General features: G+C 52.9%; 1 protein-coding gene across 1 annotated transcript in view; it reads left to right on the top strand.

The window, feature by feature from the left end:
* The window catches only part of COL22A1 (collagen type XXII alpha 1 chain), a 241,998-nt gene that overhangs the window by 125,595 nt on the left and 94,209 nt on the right, over window positions 1-22,194 (top strand). The window contains exons 23-30 of the mRNA XM_079145252.1: window positions 150-203; window positions 10,083-10,136; window positions 10,784-10,837; window positions 13,251-13,304; window positions 13,626-13,679; window positions 17,471-17,515; window positions 18,148-18,210; window positions 18,597-18,650. Of these exons, the coding sequence (XP_079001378.1) occupies window positions 150-203; window positions 10,083-10,136; window positions 10,784-10,837; window positions 13,251-13,304; window positions 13,626-13,679; window positions 17,471-17,515; window positions 18,148-18,210; window positions 18,597-18,650 (432 nt within the window). The remainder of the gene's footprint in view (window positions 1-149; window positions 204-10,082; window positions 10,137-10,783; window positions 10,838-13,250; window positions 13,305-13,625; window positions 13,680-17,470; window positions 17,516-18,147; window positions 18,211-18,596; window positions 18,651-22,194) is intronic.

The following is a 22,194-nucleotide window of genomic DNA, read 5'->3' as shown; positions in this document are numbered from 1 at the left end:
CCCACCCGCGCCGCTCCTCAGTGGGGTGCTCCTGGGGGACAGCCTTTGGTTAGAGTCACGAAGCCCGAGATTTCCACCCGGGTCCATGGTTGCATGGGCTCTGGTAGTGATGCCTGTTGGTTAATTCTGCCTTCTTCTTTTGCATTCAGGGGAAGAAAGGTGATGTGGGCCCACCAGGAACCCCTGGATCGCTGGGGCTGCAGGTAACTACTGCCTTGGTCCTCGTCTACAGGGGTGCTGCTTTCTCTGATTCAGTGAGTAGCTGGGTAGTTCTCGGGTTGGAGCCAGAGTCCTGCTCTGGCCAAGGGGCCAGAAAAACCAAGAGGGCAGTGAGGACCGGGTCCTGCTCTGGTCTGACTTCCTGCCTGCTGGGGCGACGGCCAAGTTCCTTCCCTTCTCTGGGCCTCAGTTTCCCATCTGCAAAGTGGTGGGATGAGAGGCTCCGTCACAGAGGCCTCTGGCTGGGTACCTGTCCTTCCATCTCTGCCCTCTACTCCTCCTCCTCTTCTCTTGCCCTCCTGCTGGCCTTGGGACCCAGCTCTGTCACCCTGTTTGGTCCCTCTCCCCACCTCCATGCAGGTCCCCATATGCCATTCTAGTGCTATCCCAGTGGATCTCACTGCTGCCCAGCATAGTGGGCAGGCTCAGGGTCCTGTGGTGTTTCCCAGAAGAGGCGCAAGACTCCCAGATGCAGCGGGATTAACTCTGGGCCACTCTGCTGAGGAGTCACCTGGCTTCAAACCAAATCCGTCACTCCCCAGGTGACCTTGGCCCCCTCTTTGTCCATGCAGCATCAGGGAGCCCTCTGCAGGGTTCCAGGGTGAGGACAGGAGGGATGGAGGCCTGGAGCCCAGGCCTGGCATTGCAGGTGTTCCCTCTCCATTCCTCTTCACCTCGGATCCGTCCCTCCCGCTTCCCATGCCCAGTCTCGCCCTCATGTTGGTGAACTCACAGACAGCAGGGTCACGGGGAGAAGACGCAGAGTTAGAGAGTCAGGGAGACCAGGTTCCAATTCCAGCCCTCACCACTTTCCCATGAGGGCATCTTGGACATACTCTCTGACCTTCTGACTTTGGCTTCATCATTTGGTAAAATGAGATACTTGAGTAAAGAGAAGGCACAGCAAGCACCAGGGAAGCCTGGCTGCCTGCCCTGTTCTGGCTGCGTTGGCAGGAGCAGGTGGAAGTGAGCCATCCCAGACCCTCGTCTGGCTCCTCCCAGACCAGTGGCGAAACTCACCCTGCCTGTTCCCCGATGGATGTCTCAGTTTCCACTGAGACATGGTAGTCGACCCACCAGCCAGGCCTCACCACAGACTGCACTCGGAAACCAGCTCCTACGGCTTGCTGGCTTGAGTGTTTAGTGACTTGGATTTCAGTGTAAGCATCTCTCAATTGGGTTGGGTTAGACCATGGAGTAAGGAATGTATTGCTCACCATAATTCACAGTTTTCTAAAGATTCCACCCCCATTGTGCTATGTTGTTGTTAATAAGTAAAAATAGAATGGGTTTTGCATGTGCTGCCTGTCCTTGCTTTTTAATGAGCAAAACTTGGCTCTGTTTTAAAATGTACCAGCATCCAGGTGCAGTGTCATATCTGTAGTTGCTTGGAGGCTGAGGCAGGAGGATCACTTGAACTCAGGAGTTTGAGGCCAGCCCAAGCAACATAATGAAGACCGTATGTCAAAAATAAATAAAATGATATAAAATTCACCATCGATGCAGCTCTATCAAATGGTTTTGATCTTTTTTTTTTTTTTTTTTTCTTACAATTCTGCTCTCCTTGGAAGCATAGTTCTTTTCAGTATTGGCTTTGAAGTCATTTTCATTTGGCAGGTCTTTGCTGAATGCCAGGCACTGAGCTGGGTGCTGAAGACATAAATATTACCCAGCTTCCCACAGCAGAGATTTGCCTGGCATAGTGCATGCTGACTTACTCAGGGATCCCAAAGCCAGGCAGCCCTGGACTGGGTCACTGCTGAGGGACATGGAGCCGCCTTCAAGTCCGTCCTGCCTGAGCTAAGAGGCAGTGTCTGGACCTCTGCCCTTCCCTCTGTCCCTCTTCCTGAATATCCATGTGCCCGCCATGCCTGGGCCTGTTTGTGTTTTCTTCTGCTTGTCACCTGTGTGTCTGTTCGTTGGTTCCTTGAGTCATTCCCTCGGTACCAAGCTCAGCTCTGGAGCTGTGAAACCTAAGTAGCCACGATCTGTCACTCGAGGAGCCACTTGCCAGCGGTACAGAGAGAGGTGCAGGCAGAGACGATGTCACCACTGTGTGCCCTGAATTTTGTTTGTATCCACATAGGGCGAGGCCTGTAGACCAGAGGGCCTCCCCTCTATGGAAATCGGGCCCCTGAAACGATAGTTGTCCATGGTTTTCAGAGTGGAGCACATCTCGCAGGGCTGCATGGGGGAGCATCGAGTTGGTCCAGAGATCAGAGGAGCGAGGGGAGGACATGGGGAAGAAGTCACGCCAAGGCTCTGAAGGAAGGAGAGGCAAGGAGGCTGTGCAGCCCAGCAGCTTGGATTGGGCAGTTCAAATAGCCTCAGCAGGCAGGCTCTAGGCCTTAGGCTGGTCTGGTTTGCTTGGCATCTGGTTTTTAAGTGATTGCTGGCAGGACAGCATTCTATTCCAGACCACAGGAGCCTAATGCAAGGCTGTAGGTGGAGATATGGGCTAGGGTGTGTCAACTTGCAAATCAAAGCCTTGCCTGAAGGTATGTTGTTTACCATCGCTAGGAACTAGCTCCTGGATCAAAAGATTTCAAGACGCCAAAGCACTGGATGGTGTTTATGGGGGCTGATTGATTAATACTGAAGGACAACCCACTGCACTGAGCTGGGGTTGGAGGGTGGCAGGTGGGGGCCAGATGGAGTCCCTGCACTGACCTGGAAAGTCATGGGTGATTCCGTGGAGGCACATTCCTGGAAGGGTGTGTGTCAGTCAGTTTTGACACAGGTGGCTTATGAGAGGAGGGAGGCTCACAGTTCAAGTCCAAGATTGGGTGACCCCTCGGTGTGGGCCTCTGGTGAAGGTGGCAGTGTGTGTCAGAGCGAGCACTCACATCTCCAGCCAGGAATAGGGAGTGGAAGAAACTCGGGAACTGTAGCCCCTTCAAGGGCACACCCGGTGGCTGAGGACCTCTCACTGGCCCCCCCCCTCTTGGAGGGCCATCAAGTCCCCAGCATTCACCCTGGGATGAAGCCGTCCACTCAGGGTCCTTTGTGGGACACTTCCTCCAACCCCAGCAGGGCGGTTTCGGAGGCAGGCGGGCCAACACGCTGCGCAGCTTCTGCCGTCACCAGACTCTCTCCTTGGCATTCACGTGCAGTTCTGTTCTTGATAACTTTCTGTGAGCAAAGGTGCTTGCCTCCACTAAAGGTCTAAGGACACTTGGGCTCAGGTGTTGAGCTTGCCTGGCATGTGGGGGCAGAGGTGGCCGAACAGTCCTGGGGGCCCAGGGCAGCGACTTCCCATGCTCCATTTTTAAGGTGAAAAATTTCATTTGCTGGGACATCTTATAATAAATATGCGTATCTGTGCTGTCCCTTTTGGGGACTCTCTTCTCTGAAGTGTGCACCACAAGGGTGGTGCTGGTTGGTGCCGTGGGTGGGATAGTCCCTTCGACTGGAAACAGCCAGGGGAGGAGGCTGGCCAGAGAGCTGGGTGGTGCTGTGCTTGTGGGCCTCTGTGTGGGAGTCCTGATGCAGCAGGACCACAGTGGGCATCAGGGTCTGCATCCTGAGGGGAAGACGCATTGTGCACACCTCCCCATAACGCAGATGCCCAGATTGCCCAGGTACTGTGATTGCCATGTAGATTTATGCAAGCGATTCTCAGGCTCTGCAAATTCCCGCAGACTCGTACACGTACTTCAGTGGGAACGAGGTATAATCAGGGTACTTATTTGCTATTTCTTTATTAACAATAATTAGGCTAATTGGTTATTTATACAGCATCATTGTAACCACTAATTGCATTAGATAGCTGTTTACTTAGTGTTAGAGGATCAAATGTTGTTTCATTAATAATAATTGGGCTGATTGGCCAATTAATATGTGGAGCTGTTCCTTCGTTGTTTTTGTTAATAATAATGAAAGCAGTCATGTTTAGTTGTATTCATTGAGACCTATTGGCTAATATGTTACTCTCATTAACGATTGGACTAACTGGTTATTTGGATATCTTTATTATCGATTGAGGGAGAAGAAAGAGAAGTGCCACCAAGTCCTCCCAGGTGGGCTGGTTCACACAGCTTCTTTCTTCCACACTCAGTGACCTGCAGCCTTCGTGCTACACTAAGGCTCCACAGGGGAAGACCTTACTTAACACTGCCAAGGCGATACAGGGCCACCTGTGTTTGACCCTGGCCATCTGAAGCCAAAGCGCTCTTTGTCACATAAGCTCCCAGCTATCTCTCTGCCAAGAGAAGAGCGACCTGCCCACCACACCTTGGGGGGTCCTGTCCTTGGTGGGTCTTGCAACTTATTCCCTTCATTTTTCACTATTCGCCCTTAACCTTGGTCTTCTCATCTATAGAAGAGGGTAATAACATGAAGAGTCCTTGGCTGATAAACCATTGCTGCTCTGGCTACAGCTGGGACAGCTGGAGGAGAAGAAGGGAGTTCCTGGTCTCTAGAAAACCCAAATGCCAGTTGAACCTGCAGAAAAAATAGAAAATAAGTTCAAAAAGTTGCTTTCCTATGATTTTTGAGTCTTCTAGTTTTATTTAGAAGCTTACCAATGAGGTAACTCAAATAGCTGCTCTGTTTCGGGGTTGCTTAAATTAATTTTCAGGAGAAGAGGGTGCAGAGTGAAGGTGCCAATTAAAGTTTATCAGAAGGCCGCAGAGCCTGGTTCAGTCTCAGCCACAGTCATGGAGCTTGACCATGAGGTCCCCCAAGGCGTGGAAGACGCTCAAACACTATGACCCCATCCAGGAACGTCAAGGGAGTGCCTGGCTTCTTTGTGGCCTGTTCTCTTTTCTAGAACTTACAAAATCCTCTCCTGGAGTGCTCAGCCCATAGCACAGGGCACACCTGCACCCTGTCCCCGCTCCCCTCACCCACAGCAGCCTGTCTGACTCGGGTTCCCAAGACTCTAACTCAACATGTCAAAGCTGAACCCATCTTCACTATGTCAAACCCGCTGACCCTTCCCCTGCAGAATCTGTTTCCATCAAGGCCCCAGCCCTGTCAGGATCTCAGGCCAATCTGTGTCCCAGTCCAGTTGGCCACTGAGTGCTGACCCCACTCTCCCAGGCCAGCCCCTGGTCTGCACGCCTCCCTGGCGTCTCTGCCCTCTGGGGCCAGCTCAGGCTTGCTTTCTCCCTGCTGGCGTGTGTTGTCTGCCTCCTGTCCTCCTCCTCCCAGTGGATTCTAAGGATGGCAGAAGTCTGTCTTCTTGAGCTCAGATCTGCTTGTGTCACGCTTTCAAAGGCAAATCCCAGTGCTTCTTGCCCCGGCATGCTGCCCTCCATACCCCTTGTCCCAGCACCCTCAGCCAGCTGTCCTCGCCCTCGCACCGCCAGCCTCGGCTCCACTCTTCCGTCTGCTTGCGATGCCTGCCTCTTCTCTCACACTCCCACTTTTTCAGGCCCCCTTGGTCTCTCAAGACCAAGTTTGGCCTACCTGTAGAAGCTGCCCGACCTGCCGTCATGGCTTTGCCCGCTTCCTGCGACTTTACAGCATCTCTCTTGTCATTCTCTGATTCTGCCCACTGAGTGTCTCTTCCACCTGCCAGCACCCGCGAAACAGCTCTGAGAAGAGAGCACCGCACCTGCTCTCCACTTGCAGGAGCAGAGGCCGCCCCTCAGGTCACACAGCTGCTCTGCACTGTCGGTGGTGCCTGACCCTTGGGTGGCTTTCCGGGGGGACACAGCCGTGGTTTCTGTTACTCTACGACTGTGGTCTTCTGGTGCAAAGGAAGGCTCTCCTGGGATCCAGAGAGCATGGTGGCACCCAGCAAGTGCTGTCTGAGGGAAGGAGCCCTGCGTGTTCCACAATGAGACTCCAGGACTGGCTTCCCTACCTGCTCAGGGATGGAGCAGAGCTGTAGCCTTTGGGACTAAGGCTGTGCCCCCCTGCTGGGAATCCCTTTGAGGGCACCGTGGGTGCTGGCAGCATGCTGTCTTGACTGGTCCCTTCTTCTGTTCCGGGCCTCTGTCCTTCAGGGCTGGCACTGTTCCTCACTGCGAGCACCCTATGCTCTGCTGGCAGTGATGGGTGAGGGGCTTGCCTTTCCTTTCACCCCCGAAGCCTCTGTGGGGACAGCAGCATTGTCACTGCAGGCTGTTAGAGGACAGAGCTGCCTGCCCCACAGCCTGGGATGATGAGGTCCCAAAGGTCTCTTAGTCCATCACAGGCTATGTCTCTGCTGCTCTGTTACCTCAAAGCAAGAGGGAAGCGCCCGGCCCTGCTGGGCAGACTCTGCCTGGGTTGAAGTGACACTGCAAAGCTGAGGATCAGAAGACAGGAAGTGTGACACCCAGGCATGGAGATGCTCGGGCACTGTAAACCTAGTCAAGGTTACAGTATTTTCTGTATGAAAATACTGAGGATGAGGAAGGATGAGGTTGGAGTATTTTCTCACCTAGAAAATGCAAATGCCTCACCTGGAGTCCCCAGCCAGGCAGAGGAGAGTCCCTGGATTTGAATGTCCTTGGTTGTGTGCATGAGGGTGGTCTGACCACTCTTACCCGTGTCCCCTCCTGCCCTGGTCCTGCCCGGTCTCCTCTCAGCCTCCACCTCCACAGTGAAGACAGGCCCTGGGAACTTCATTTTCCCTAAAGGGTTTCAGAGGCGTGCCCTCGTCTGTCCTCTGTGAACCATGCTGACTTGGCCAGGAGAGGTGGCTGTCTCTGGTCCTCAGGGTCCTCCACATACAGCACCTCCTGTGTGAATTCAGATTCTCCTCCTTCCAGGCCGCCCGGTCCAGATGAGGAACCCAGACACATCACTGGGTCTGCACTAGCATTGTTCTTAGGATCTGATCTTGGGGGAGAGGATTCTTCACTTTTTCTTTCTCTCTCTGTGACTCGGTTTCCTCTTTTTGATGTTGTATTAATCATTCAACTTGATTCAAGAGATATTTATTGAGAATTTTCTTAGACTTCTGGGGCTGGCACAGAAGAGGAGACCAAAACAACAGTAGAACTCACACCCGTGGGTGCTACGGCCCTCAGCCCTGTGCTGTCTTCCAGAAGGTGGGACTTCAGAGAGCAGGACTCTGTGCCTTCGTAAAGCCAAGGCACTTGCTCCTGTGCTGGGAGTAGCAGACAGAGCTCCAGGGTGCCTCCTTGAGCTTCAGGCTCTACTGTACCCCTGACCTGGTTCCTAACTGAACCTCACAGGAACTTGCACATGGACAAAGGAGACAGGTACTATCCAGGGTCATAGGACAGTATGTGCAAGGACCTGGCAGAATGCCAGGCATACAGCAGGTGCTTAAAAATTAGGGTTTTCTCCTTTTCTGTTGAGGGAGGTTTATGCCCTGCCAGTAGGGTGAAGGGCTCACACATCCGGGTCCTCCCAGGACACTGCTTCTGCCTTGCCGGCCCTCCCTATGCCTGGCCAGAGGGGGAAACAGCAACAAAGCCAGATTGTGCCAGAGCTGGAGGATAAACATTTTGAGAAACACAAACCAATCCAGGGCCCGTCAGCATCACTGGAAGCATAAGGAGTAAAGGCAACGAACTGTGCCCAGAGTGCCCAAAGAGGGGGGCCTGAGATAAGTGCCTCAGGCCGGGGTGCCCACAGGCCCTGGGGATCCTGCCGAAGTGCCCGTAGTTGCCTGGAAGCTGCAGGTGCCTGTGCTGCTGCTCGCTGGGCCCTTGCTTTGCTGGGAAGGGTGAGCTGATAGCCCTCCTCAGTGGCTTCTTCCCCAGCTCATTCCCTAGGGAGACTCGTCCCTGCCCAGGGCACTGCCCAGGTCTGCCAGACCCCAGTTGCTCCATCTCAGAGCAGATGTCTCTGAGATGGGAACAGACGCTACCCGACCCCAAAGGCACGCAGGTCTAAGTGAACCATTTAGATAGATAAATCTAGATCCGGTGACATCAGCAGTTCCCACTTTGCTCTTTGACAGCTGCTTTCGACTCACACGTGCCCCACCGAGGAAGAGAAGGGAACAGCTCGGGGACGCAGTCACCTCTGCCATTCTTTAGTGTGCATCGCCCCCTCGTGGTCAACCTCCGAGCACAAATCGCTCCCTGCTCTCTCCCTCCACAGGACTTCTTCCAGCATTTTCTCAGCCCTTACTCTGGGTCATGCCCTAGGCTGTTGCTGAGGGAGCTGCAGAAGGAACAAGAAGGCCTGCCCTTGACAGCCTCTGGGACAGATGAGCAGCCGCGCTGGCCCTGAGCAGAAGGCTGAGGCATGGGCAGAGGGTGTGTCCAGAGAGAGACCTGGGCAAGCACAGGTCCTCTGCACGTCCCGAGGGCTCAGTGGGCAGTGGTCGGCAGTAGTGGAGGTGAGGGGCAGGGAGGTTGTGATCAGAGCTCGAAGAACCCTGAATACCGGGTGGGAAAACCAGGACGTAACCATCAGGGCCCCAGGGCCGCTGAGGGAGTCCTCTGCTGCAGTGCCTCTGGCTGATGTACGTAAGGGTGCTGGGTGCCCTCAGAGGCCTGCCACCACTCAGGGCTTTAAACCCTCTCTCTCTGAGGGCCCGGTTGTTGGGCAGTTGCAACAGGCCCTAGGTGTGTGACCCGTTGCCCACCCACCCCCGTCAGTCTCCTCCAGACAGCAAGCTGCTTTTCTAAACACGCGTGTGCAATGAGCGTGTGCCTTCTTAGACTCCCTTAGTTACCCGAAACCTCCGGGCAAAGTTGCAGCTCTTGGCCCTGGGTCCCCAGGCCTCCTGGGTGCTGGCGCTGCCTGAATCTTGTTCCCGTATGGAGCTGTCAGTCCTTGCTCAGAAACATGGCACCTGGAACTCCAGCGGCCTTTAGGTACCCAGCTCCACCTGCCCTCGTCTGCCTGGCCTGCTGGCAGTTTCTTCTCTCTTCAGGACTCAGGAGCCCCCTCTAACCCCTCTCTTTCCTCCTCCAGGTGCAGGGGTCATTTCTGCCCTGTGCTCATGGGCTTATCAAGGCACTAATCTTGTCTAACACAGTCATCTGTCTACCCCTTTCTCTCCTCCCCACCATGACCTGCAGTGGAGACAGGGGTTGTCCTGATTTCTGTTCACTAGTGGTACCTAGTGCTGCCATTCCTGGTGCAGGGAATGGACGATGGCAGTGACACATGGCTGCAGGCCTCGAGAAGGGCCATCAAGACTGGCCTCTGTCAGTCTCTGGGAGAGCTTTTAAGTACAGACGCGTGACTCCCCAGACCACAGAAGCAGCAGGGCCAGGCCCTCAAGACCCATGCTTTCACCCAGCTCTTGTCCCTGAGTAGTGAGTGATTGGGAATGTTCTGGAAGGGCTTTGTGAGTGGATTAACCTACTGTGTGCTTGTGTGTATGCATGCATATACATATGTTCCACTTTAAATGTTCGAGTATTTTACGTGTGAGTGTATAGATACAATTCAAACAGAGAGCTCCCATCTCCCTCCTGCTGGGAATAACAGCTACCCCCTGGGCTGCATGGGTGCTGAGAAGTGGAAGGCTGACCTGTTCCTCGGCTGCACACAGCCTGGCTCACCTACACATGTGTGTCACAGACGTCTGTCAATTCTAACTGCTTCTGTAGGACCCACAGAGAGAAAATCTAGCTGCTTCTCCCCAATTTTCTCAAATTGCTCAAAATCCATTTTTACTTTTTACATCATCTGTTTATTTCTTTCATGGGCAGGAGTCTGAATCTGGCCAGCCAGGATAACAGGCAAGTTCCTGGCTTGGTGCTAGTATCGATACAAAGATGCTAAACTCCTGTCACCAGAAAATGATGCTTGTCAGTGTGTTGCACGTTGTGCTCCAGATCCTTCCTTTTTGCTGTTGGTCATTTCTGTTGAAAGGAGGCATCAAGATAAGACAAGCCCCTTGTCATGTGCCCACTGCCCTCTTTCTCTCTCGGATGCCACCGTCACCAGGAGGCTGCTCTGTGCCCTTTTGTAATCACCCCACTCTCTCCTTACAGGGCCCCCCTGGACCACCTGGTGTCCCGGGACCCCCTGGACCAGGAGGTCCCCCGGTAAGTCCCTCATGGTGCTTCCCTGGCCAGGGGGTCAGGGGCTTCTTCCTGTATGGACACTTTACTTTTCTCTGCCCAAGTCCAGTGCAGAGGCACAAACAGGAGGACCCCCTCATGCAGACACCCCATGCCTCTGGACCCCAGACCCTTGGCCCCTCTGATTAAGTAACAGGGGAGCCAGCCCAGCCCTGTGGCTGTTGGCTGCAGGAGACGTGGTATAGGCAGCATGGTGGGCGCTGTGCCCACTTAGGCGTCTGCAGTAGTTTGTGACTTGACTTTTAGGCAAAATGGGACCAGGGCAAGGGTCTGTCAACATTTCCCTTCTCACGTTTTGGGGGGCAACTGGAAACTCCAGAAGGTAGGCTCTGGGTGGGGCAGACCCAGCAGTGGGCAGAGGGGCCATTCCTTCCTGCCCCAGGTGGAGGTGAACATGGCAGTGACCCCACCTGCTGACCAGACAAGCTGTGGACTGCCCAGCTTTGGAGATGTGGAAATTCTGCATCTTACTGTATCCGTGTGGAGGGGTCAATGCCCAAGAGGTGCCCTCCTCAGAGCCCTCTAGAGACCTGTGCCTGGGTCAGGAATGGAGTCGAGACAAGGATTCAATCTCCAATCAGTTTAACAGCTTCTGTGTGATCTCTTTCTAGGGTTTACCTGGAGAGATTGGCTTCCCTGGGAAACCTGGGCCTCCTGGACATGCGGTGAGTATCCTGCTATATCTTCCCACCTACCCTGCTTCTCCTCCTTTGCTCTGGTTCAGAAGTGGCGGGTCACGACCACTGGCCCTGGGGGTCCCCCAGAGTTGACTTCCCATGCCCTTTGCTCTTTGCGCTGGTCAGTTCCAACACAGCTCTGTTCCGCCTTCTGCAGAGTCAGGGGTCTTCCTGTCTCTCCTAGGACTGCCCCACGTGCCCTGTCCGGGGTGTAGACTGGGGCCACTCTCCCCAGGCCACCACCCTTGCTGTTGTTACCCAGAGACACCTTTAAAAGTCCCTCGCCTTGTAAAGTGTGACGATTTGTCCTTAAGGGATGCCCAGAGGGTAGCAGAAGCAAAGCCTTGGGGATGAGAGAAAGAGCCCAGGGTGGCCATTCCTCCTGTTACTGTCTCATCAGGGCCTGCTATTGTCCTGATCATGCTTTCCCACCTGCAAGCTGAGACGGCGGGGACTCTCAGGGCCCTTCCCGTGGCTTTCAGGTCCTGCAGGTGGAACTCACCAGCTCAAACATCAGGCCACGCAGGAGCTGGGCTTGAAGGCAGATCTCTTCTTGCGTGTGGCTTGTCCTCTTCAGGGCAGGCTATGGAGTGGCCTGCCAGAGCCTGGCACCATGTGACTGAGAGCTGGACCTGCCTGATGCTCTGCCCCAGGGCAGCCTCTGCTCCACTCTGAGGGCTTTGTTTCCTTGTGACATGGTCCTCTCATGGAGCTGCTGAGTGGGGAGGGCCCAGACACTGCAGAAAGGACCAGGAGGAGGCAAAGCAGACTTGCAGTGCATGGCAGCTCTCCCCCTTCTCCATGGGCCACAGAAGCGTTGGAGCCTGTGATCAAGGAGCTCAGGAGACAGGACCAGCGAGCTCTGCCGCACTCGCTCTCTGAGCTTGGTTGGGCCCAGCGCATTGTGCCAGACAGCGTCAGGTTTAAATGCAGTGTTGGGGCGTGCTCTCAGGTGAACTGACAGGAAGGAACACCTGGTGAACTGCATTCCTCAACTGCAGTGTTGCCCATAAACAGTGTGTAGTGGGTGCCTCTGGCAGCTGGGACACATGAGTCTTACCTGGCACAGTGGGTACATCAAAGCATATGTGTATCAGCCTGAATATTCAGAAGAAGGGGAATGTTATGGCAAGGAGAAACATATTTTAAAAGACTTTTACAGTTTTCTGAGGCCCTGGGTCACTTAAGGTGTGAAGTATGACCTCTGTCTTTGGCATCTGCTCTTGGTCAAGGTCATGCTTGCATTGATGCAGGTGGCCTTGAACAACCCCTCCTGCTACTCTTCCCAAGACCTTGACTTCCATGACATTGCTGTTTGGAAATGTTCTTTCAATAACCAGCCACCCAGACCAGAGACTCTCGGGATCTTAAATTGGGTGACAGCAAGTTCTGGGGCAGAAGAATCACCAGGGTTATAAAAGAAAGTAACTTTTCTTTTATTGAAGTACTGGGGATTGAACCTAGGACCTTGTGTATTAGGCAATTGCTTTGGCACTGAGTTACATCCCCCACCCCAAACTCTACTTTTTAATTTTCTTTGGACACAGAGTCTCGCTAAGTTGCCCAGACTAGCCTCAAACTTGTGATTCTCCTGCCTCAACCTCCCAAGTAGCTAGGATTATAGGCATGTGCCAATGTGCCTGACAGGCATTAACTTTTAGCTTCCAAAAAATCGCTCATGAGATCTGTCATCAAGAGAAATTACTTATCTTACATGTGTGCCCCTGGTACACCATTAGAGGACAGAGGAAAAGGAGAAGGTCAGGTGTCTCAGTGTAGTGGAAGGAACTTGGGAGGGGAGCCAGGAGGCCCTTGTGGGTCCCCATGACTAACTTTGTGACCTGGAGGGGGTCACTCAACCTCTGGAGCTCCAGAGTCCTCACCTGCAGCAGCCCTCCTGCCACGTCGTCGGGAAGGAGTGGAAGGAGAACTTTAAATTGAAAAACACAACGTGGAGCCCTTGGTGTTGCCGTCAGAAGGAAAGGCAGTCGTGCCAAACCAGGCCAAGCGATTGAGTACTAGCTCTTCTGAAGGACGAGGGGAGGGAAGGAGCACCATGTGACAGGGAGCCTGGAGAGCAGCGCAGGAGCCGGAGGACAGTGTTGTCCCTGTGCTCTTGGAAGCTGAGGGCAGGAGTCGGGCACGGGGTTCAGCCCAACCCCCGGCCAACTCACACTTCTGGGGAACACGATCTGGGGCACTGAGCAGAGGTGCTGTGTGTGTCAGTCACAGCATATCGTGTAAGGAGACTGGTCACTCTGGGGAGGGGACACGGCTGGAAGGCCTGTGGCCCCACCCAGCCTCTGGCTGCAGAGTCAGTTCCTGGCTCCAAACAACTTAGTGCAGTGTTTCCTAAGTACGCCTGTTATTCTAATTTTCTTTCTTTCCTCCCCTGGCTCAGGGGTCACCTGGACGGGACGGGCCGAGTGGGCCACCAGGCCTGCCAGGATCCAAGGTCGGTACGCCCAGGTTGGCATGAGTTTGGGAAACAAACACAGGAGCAAAAGAGCTTCTTGGTTGTGGGTGCGTTCTAAAATCAGGGCCTGGGCCTTGATCAGGACCAGGATGACATGTTTGAATTTACCAGGTCGGATTGGGAGAGCTCTTTATTTCTACCTAGATAACTGGGGAAGGACGTGGAAGCCTTGGGCATTAAAAGCAATCTGTTCAAGACCCCCTGAGGACCAGTGCTCCTCTTCCTTGCTGGCCTGCGAAGAGTACAGGGATGCTCCTGTGAGCTGGGCCCGCTGCTGACTTGGCTTTGTGCTTCTTACAGGGAGACCCCGGGGAGACAGGGGAAGGCGGCCTGCCGGGGAAGCCTGGACCTCGGGTAGGACTTTGCCACCTTGCTCATTGGGCACCTCACTCTAATGGGTGTTCTGGGCTGTGCGGGAACCTCAACACGTTACGCATGGCGGGAAGCAGAGTATTGAAAAGGGGCTATTCAGAGGGGTGCAGCAGGGTTAGGGGCTCCAGCAGGGACATTGGCACCCCTGAGGCTGGCAACAGCGGAGCCAGGGTCCCCTCCAGAGCAGAAGTGGGAGGGGAGGGTGCCTGCATCCAGGGCGACCTCAGCTGGAGCAGAGCTGTGCCTGGAGAAGGAACATCACGCCAGCAGGGAGGAGCGTGGGGAGCCATAAGCCTCTCCCTTCCTCCTTGCTTCTCCTTCCCTTTCTCCGTCTGAGTTTTGCTTTCCTCCGATGATCCCTACTGACTGGGGCCTTCAGAAAGCAGGAGGTAAAGGCGTCTGGCTGATGTGGGCCTCCAAGGGTGAAGAGTGTGAGAAATGGGTGGGGAAACCGGCGTTCAGCTTGAGATTTGGACTGAGCAGCTGCTGTGAGTGCAGAGACCTGCGTGCTGTGCATGAGGACAGCCACTCTGCCCAGCTCCTTCCAGAAGGCTGCTCACTGAAGGGCTTTGGTGGAATGCAGTCATGTGTCCCCTGAGTCCCTCAGCTCAACATCTCCACCTGTCTGATCTCAGAATGCAGTGAGCCCAGAGGAGAGGCAGGCCCTGGGAGTGTGCACACCGTGGGCACATGTACATGCACTATGGTTCTGGGGCGACCGTGAGGAAGGCTGCCCCTCTCCCACCCCCCACCTGCCGTACTCTCACCTGTGAGGCATGAACTGCTACAGGACAGTGAGCACGTCCTGGCATCTCCTGTACCCACACACAGTCAGGCATGTGGTGAACACCGCCAGGCTTTGCAGGAGGGAGGGAGGTTTAACTCCCACCCAGCGGGAGTGGCCTGGACTCCACCGGGTGGCTGGTGCTCACCCCTTGCTGGCCAGTGAAGTTCTGCTGGCGGGCAGAGCCCCGAGTCCTCCAGTCCCCATCTTCTTTGTTTAGAAGGTCGAATTAAAGTGGAACAGAGAAAAACACAGAATAAATCGAACCTGGCTGGCTCAGTTACACCCAAGCGGACCCAAGTCGTAGAGTGTCTCCAAGCGCCCCTGCGAAGCCTCCTGTGTCTGACACCATGCTCCGAGAACTCAGCCCTCCCGCTCCCTAGTGGGGCCCAGCGAGTCCATCCTTTGTCCTTCAAATAGTCAAATATTGAATATTTTAAGATTCAATAATGAGCAATAATGATCCCCAAATCTTTGAAACAATCATTTTCTATGTGCTTTGCATGCATATCCTGAGCTGGTTATTGGGGGATCACGTGGTCTTAAAAGCACCTAACCTCCCTTTTAGTGTTCATTTGGTTGAAATTCTGTCATTTTCCAGGAAGGATTTAAAGCTTCTGGGTGGGTTTGCTGTTTGTTTCCATTCTTTATTCTGCAGACGTGTTATTATTTCTTTTGGAGTCGCCGTGCCTGATGACCATGTGTTCTCATGTTGGGTGTCGGCACAGCCCCGGGGCCTCTGCAGTTTGCAGGAGCAGCTGACCCATCATGTGTCCTGCATGTGGTTCTGCAGTCGAGGGTCGATTATGAGGAATCTCGGGGTGGAGTTAGAGGTCCCTCAGGGACTTCCCGAGACTTGCGGTCTTTGTGTTTGAGATTTCTGATCATCACTAATGATTGAAAGATTCAAGCACAGAGGTCTTCTGCTCCATCTCATCCATGTCTTTTTTGCATGATTCTAGTGCTCTGTGCTTCAAATGTTTCTCTGAGTCTGAAACTGAATTTCAACCGCTGTGGGAGACCTGGCATAGGGTCAGTCTTGTTACTTTATTTGGATTGAGTGCCAGTGGAAGATGAAGACTCTTTCCCGGATGATTCTGGACAACTGGTGGATGGTGCGAGAGTGTGCCCTGGGCGAGCTGCTCTGCAGGATGCACAGTGCACAGCAGTTCAGGACTCACTTCAAGAATTCACGAGGATGGCAGCTTCCTCTCTACATGCACTTGGATGGGGTTCCGCAGCACAAGTTCACGGGCATTTCAATGGACTTTAAAGTTTTTCTAACTATACTCAGCCCCTTATCCTTGCTCAGCAGGCAAGAAGCAATTCCCCTTGCAAATGTTACCATCCTAGCAGATTTAAAGTGACAACTTGAGAGCTGAGTATTTGCACAATTCTGGCTACAGCAATTCTCACTAATTGTGCTTGTAAACATGGGGAATTGATGGGCGCACTGAAGTGCATCTAGAATTTCAATATGTGCTGACTGCAGATGCCAGTCCCCCTTGTGACACCAGAGCTACAGAACAAAATATGTGCTTACACTATGCTAAGCCTTTGGTTACCCTTCCCTTCCTTTCCTTCCCCCTCCTCTCCTCTCTCCTCTCCTTCCTCTCTTCTCTCCTCCCTTCCCTTCCTTTTTTCCTGTTGGCTTGATAAGTACTGATGGTTCTGCCTTCACTATCAGTTGAGTCTGGCATGGCTATAGGGAAATTTCTTATGTAGGTGCACACCACCCACTCATTCATGTCTACTGATACATCAGAAAACCACATTTCTCTATGAGAATCTACACCAAACATTCTACTAAACATCATGGTGGATATTAGAAAGAATTTGTCACTCAAGAAGTTAGTGATATTCAAGACATATGGTCAGCTAGAAGCTACAGTTCCTCTCAGCCCTACCACTCACCTCTGCATGGATGGTTTAGGAAGTCTGGTGGGCACAGAGGCTTGGTTCCTAGGGATCAGGGAGAGAACCCCTCTTCCAGTGCCTCCCACTTCAAAGTGCTATTTAGGAACTGCCTTAGTTCTCTTGGGTTGCTATGACAGAATACTTTAAACTGGGTAATTTATAAACAACAGAAATGTATTGCTCACACTAGAGGCCAGGAAGTTCAAGACCAAGGTGGCAACAGATTTAGTGTCTGTTGAAAACACCTTGCTTCATAGAAGGTATTATATAGCAGTGTCCTCATATGATGGGAGGGCAAAAGGGCTCCCTGTAGTCCCTTTTACAAAGGCACTAATCCAACCATGAGAACTCCACCCTCATGACCCAATTACTTCCTGAAGGCCCTACCTCCTAGTGCTGCCATCTTGAATATTATGTTTCAGTAGGAGAATTTTCAGGGGAAACATTGTCATTGCAGGAATCTAGTGACTGAGAATAAAACTTCCAAGGAACAAGAACAAGTGTGTACCTCTTTGGGGTGTGCTTTCTAAACTAAGCTTGAATGACTAATTGGGAACTGCACCCAGGACTTCCTTTATTGAAAGATATCATCGGAAAGGACAGTGAAACTCCGACCTACCTCCAACCACAGGGAACTGCCTGTGTTTATGAGGAAACTGAGCAACAATCATGGGACACCAGTCACCCAGTTCGGTTTCAACAGCTTTCCTTTCATTGTTGGGCCTAGGATGGAGTCTCTGTTTCCCTGATATGTCATTGTTTTGAACTCTGAGTGTTTGGGTTTAAGATGAATGGATTCAAACTGAATGAACTCTGACAGGACCATTCCCCGAGTTCGTTCTTTCAGGAGAAGCAAAAGATAATATGAGGCGTATGAAGCCCCACTCTCCAGAAACGCTGCTCGCTTCCGTCTTCAAAGCTTATAACCCTTGGGCCTTTAACAATGCTCCATATTTGAGAACTGAGGGCTGTGGCTGGCAGGTGCCATGGATGTGTGGATCCAACTAGGGAATGACAGGCATGTCTAAAAGTGTGCATGGAAGATAATGGAGTGCTTCCATTCTCTCCCCAGGGTGAAGTTGGGGAGCAGGGCCTGGCAGGCCACCCCGGAGAGAAGGTCTGTTCATTTATGCCTTTATCCATTCATTTCATTCTTTATTTCATTTATTCATTGTTATCAACTGTATATTATATACATTGTTCATATGCCAAGAGAAATTAATCATATCTTTTGAGAGCTTACCACATTGGTTTCATGAATTCATTTATTTGCTCAATAACGTTCAGCCTGCTCGTATCGATTGCTATGGGCCTTAGGGTCACAACCACAAACGAGATAAACTGAATACTGGAGAACACTTGAACAGCTGTAGTAAGTGATGGCATATAATGCCACTGAGGGGCATAGGAGAAGTCTTTCAGACTTGGGAAATATCAGGAAATGGTGAAGAGGTGACATTGTGGTTGAGTCCTAAAGGATAGGAGGAGCTATATCCCCAGATAAGTGAAATGAGGGTTCCTAGGAGAGGAAATAGCTCACATGGGAAATAGTGAGGGGTTGCCCTGATGGACTCATTCTATGGAATTCCCCTTTACCCACAGTTCTTCTTTCTTTGTGACTTCCATAAACCTAATGATCTATGGGGGGCTATAAAGTAGGAATTGGAGAGCAATCAGTACATGGCCTGTTCCTTAGGAGAGTCCTCCCATAGGTGCCTAATGGACAGAGCTGCCATTTTGTTCTCACAGGGAGAAGCAGGCCTCCCAGGTGCTCCAGGCTTCCCAGGTGTGCGTGGAGAAAAAGGAAACCAGGTAAATATGGCTGTCTCTTCCCAGCAAGGCCACCTAGCCTACGCCCATGGAAAGCAGCCCCTTGTGGAGTCTTAGTCCCTTGGTAGGAGGTGGCAATTTTGACTGGGTGAGTAGAATAGTTCTCAATGTTGAGGGTGAAGAACTGGGGGGGGGTGTTGAGTGCCAGAGTCCATGAATGGGACAGTGGACAGTGGCTGAAAGGCGCTCTGGAAAGGAAGAGTGTCTTCAGACAGAATGATGGGAGTGAGGGGTGGGATGCCCCCTCCTGCTAGATGCCAAGTGGAGTGCCAGGTGCTTCACACTTCACTGACAGGACACCCTTTTGCATTAGGCAGGATTTAGACTTAGTCTTGGCTCTAATGCTTTCTAATTGTCTTTTACTATAGGGAGAAAAGGGTGAACTGGGACTTCCTGGCCCGAAAGGTGACCCCGGTGAGAAGGTAGGAGTTGCTTGTTCCATGCTGATCATCGTTGCCAATAGTTACCCTTTCCTTAAGTTAGAGTTGTTTTTTTTCCAGAATGGATTCATGTGACTCCAAAGTACATTTTTAAGGAAAAAATAAGTTAGGCATAAACCTTGTTTGCAAGTGTAGTCCGCTTAGACAACAATAGGATCAGAGATGACATGTTCGTCTGAGCCTCTGAAAACTCCCAGCAGCCACTCTTTTGTGCCCGTGATGCTGAAGCATTTCTTGAGCACCCGCTACAGGCCAGGTTCTGTGCTTTTCATGTTCATATTCAGCCTCTCCCTGATTCCTGGCACAACTTTAGAAGGTAGGCGTCAGTGACCTAAGTGTGTTGCAGGTAATGGAGACTCTGGAGGATGAAGAACTTGCTGAGAACCAAGCCCCATTTTCCCTACTCCTGTGTCCTCCTCCTGTGTCATGCACCAGCATGTCACTTGGGGTTTGTCCTAGGGCCAGCTGCAGAGTCAAGGCAGCCTGTCTCTGTTGGCCTATTGTGTGTAGTGCAAAGAGGGGCAACCTTGGGTCATTTCTCAGCACACTGCGACAGACACAGTACACACCAGGGAGCACAGGCTCAGAACGGAGAGTTGGAGAGAATGGAGTGAAAGGACTAGTTCCATGCACGTCAGGTGCAAAGGGAGACCAACCCGAAGCCCTCCAGGGCAAGGCACAGCCAAGGGGCCAGGAAGGGCCAGGAACAGGTGCCCCAGATTCCAGAGAGGCCTGTGGCCACAGGAGATGGAACCCGACAGGAATCCTATCCATAGGGTAGGAAAACAGACATGGTCAGCCTGCTGCCTGGCACCCTCAGTATCTCCTCCTGTCCTTCTTCTTGCTTCTGATCTCCTGCCAAACCTGGACACCAGAGGACAAGGTCAATGAGACCCTCAGGGTCGCTTCCTGGGACAGCAGGCTGGATGGGGAAAGGCACAGGGTGAGTGTGGCACACCACACAGAGAACAAGCCCAGGTATCAACGAGGGCCCTCTGCGCATGAGGAGAGCAGGAGTTTTTGACTCATGTCCGAAGCTACAGAATCACTTTCCAAGGACTCTGGTCCACAGCCCTGGCCCCTTGTTTGAAGGCACCTCCCACTCAATCCTAGCAAGCTGGCTGGGCTGTGCCTGGCATTGGAGCAGCACCCAGCAGGCATTTCAGCCATTTTGCTTCAAATCAAAGCCCCAGAGAAGCACATGGGGATGGAAAAGCACATTTGCCCTTTAGACGTTTGCTTGGTGAAGGACCGAACTGGTCAGCTGCAGTGAGCTGAGCCCCTGAGCCTCCCACGCTTGGAGGTGTGAGGATTTGGGCCTAGGTGAGCACCTGTGTACTGTGCTCATCCATGGGCCTGCGCTGGGGGCTGATGAGAAGCTGCTGGTGAGGTGGCACGTGAGCGGGGCTGTCACTGAAGCCAGGTGTGCGTGAGTGAGTGCCTTGCCTCTGATGCTATCTGCCAGTCGCACGGGAGTCCAGGGAGCTTGATAGAACGGTGAGCTTGACCAGGTGTGGAGGCAGGGTTTTCTAGACAGTTGTGCTTCTGCTCGTTGTGGGTTGAGTTCACAGCGTCTTGCTCTGGTCATCAGTGGGTTCTGAGGTTATTCCCATTTTAATCCCCAGTTTACTGAGCAGAGAGCTGAAGCACAGAGAAGTATAGAAACTTGCTTAAACTGAGGGACTAGGACCAGGCAGCTGGCTTCTCCAGCAGGCAACTTCAGCCAGCTAGATTCTAGCCCAGGAGGGATGCCGGCACAACCCTGGCAGGCCAGGAAAGCCCCAGCCATCCTCCCCGACACGCTCTTTCACAGACTGGTCGAACACTTCCTCTCTGCTAGACTATCTCTAATAAAGTGGCAGTGGACAAGACCCGATTCAGGCGCCCAAGATCACAGACTCTGAAGCGGGCAGGCATGGGAAGGGTTGAGAATCCCACCACGAGAGCTGCTTTTTCTTGCTGCTTCATGCTCAGGCTCTGTCCACATACACATGTAACCCCCCAGTGACTTTATAAAGACATGTTCACACACACACACACACACACGCACGCACGCACACACACCTTGATACGTGTGTGTGTTTGCCTGCTCTTTGGTAGGAAGAGCACTGTTGCAGAAGTCAGGAAGGTGGCTTGGGTCATGGTTCTGGCTCCACGTCCTCTGTGGCTCTGAGTGTCTTGTCTGCCCTCCTGTGCCATGATGGCCAATCTAAAAATGGATCTGCATGTACCTCCCTCCAGAGGGCATTGTAAAGTGTAAATGATCCCCTGCTTGTGAGTAATTTGGGGCCATGTAGGGACCTTGCTAATCCTCAGGTCAACCCCAAGAGGAGACATGGTTGTCAATCATATCAATCATATCCCCACTTCAGAGATGAGGAAACTGAGGCACAGAAAAGCTAAGTCAGTGGTCCACAGCTGCATGAATAAATAGAGTTGAGAGCTGAGCCCTGCCGGGAGAATTCGCAGTCCTAGCTGTTAGCAGCACAGTGAGGAAGGGTAACACCCACACACCTCCGGACCTCGCACCCTCCCTCCTGCAGGGTGTCTGCTCTCCAGGTTGTCCTTTCTCCCTCGCTTCCAGCCCTCCTCCTGCCCTCGCCCCTTGTGGCTCCCAGGCGTGCCAGGAAACTCCTATCTTGATGCAGATGGTACTGAAAGATCGGTCTTTGTCCCAGACGCTGATCCCATAATGCTAACGAAGTTTGAGAAAAAGGATAAAGATGTTTTATTGCTTTGCTAGCAAAGGAGTAAGGCGGTGGACTGGCATCACGGAAGCTTCCAGTCCCAGTGCCAGGGGGCAGAGGTCCTTCAAAGGGGGCTGCAAGAGCTGCCTTCCAGGTGTCATTGCCAGTAGATCTGATTTGTGTTCCACTTGTGTTCTTGAAAGAGCCGTTGCTCCAGGTCCCAGGACCAGGGCTTCTCTCCTCCTGTGGACAGTGAGCAGAAGGGCAGGTCATTGGCTTAGGATAGGAGAGAATGCTAGCCTTGCCCCACGGTGGGTGGGGAGAGGAAGAGGGAGAAGAGGAAGGAGAAAACAAATCAAAACAGTCAGTTTTAAAGTTAATCGCCAGTGGTCAGCAGCAAGGTTCACGTGCAAGGTGTGAGGTGGACCCTGATACATGAAAGGGACACAGGCTCAGGGAGACTATGGAGCCGCTCCAGTGCTGTGGCAGGGTCACGCGTACACTCCACAGCATCCCGACTGCCTTCCTGTCCCGAGAGGGAGGTAGCCCTGCCGCTGCCTTGCGCTCCGTCGGCTGCCCCACCCTGACATGAGCCTTTGCACCTCAGGTGGGGTGGTCTGCTCCTTGCTCCTCAGGGGAGCTGAGAGTTAGGCACCCAGGGAGAAACAGCACCCACAGCTGCATCCCAGCCATGCCTCTGAGGTGAGGGCACCCTGGGCCTGCCCATGGCACCACCTCTGTTCCCTGCCCTGCAGCTCTGAGGAGGGACAGAGACTGTTCCACAGGCAGTAGGACACTGGCTGGAGACACCTCTGTCCCCTGTCCTCCTCCATTTGTGC

This window comes from Sciurus vulgaris (assembly GCF_902686455.1).
Source record: "Sciurus vulgaris genome assembly, chromosome: 1".
NCBI classification, from domain to species: Eukaryota; Metazoa; Chordata; class Mammalia; order Rodentia; family Sciuridae; genus Sciurus; species Sciurus vulgaris.
Note: the sequence above shows the minus strand (reverse complement) of the source record. Positions and strands in the feature narration are given on the sequence as shown.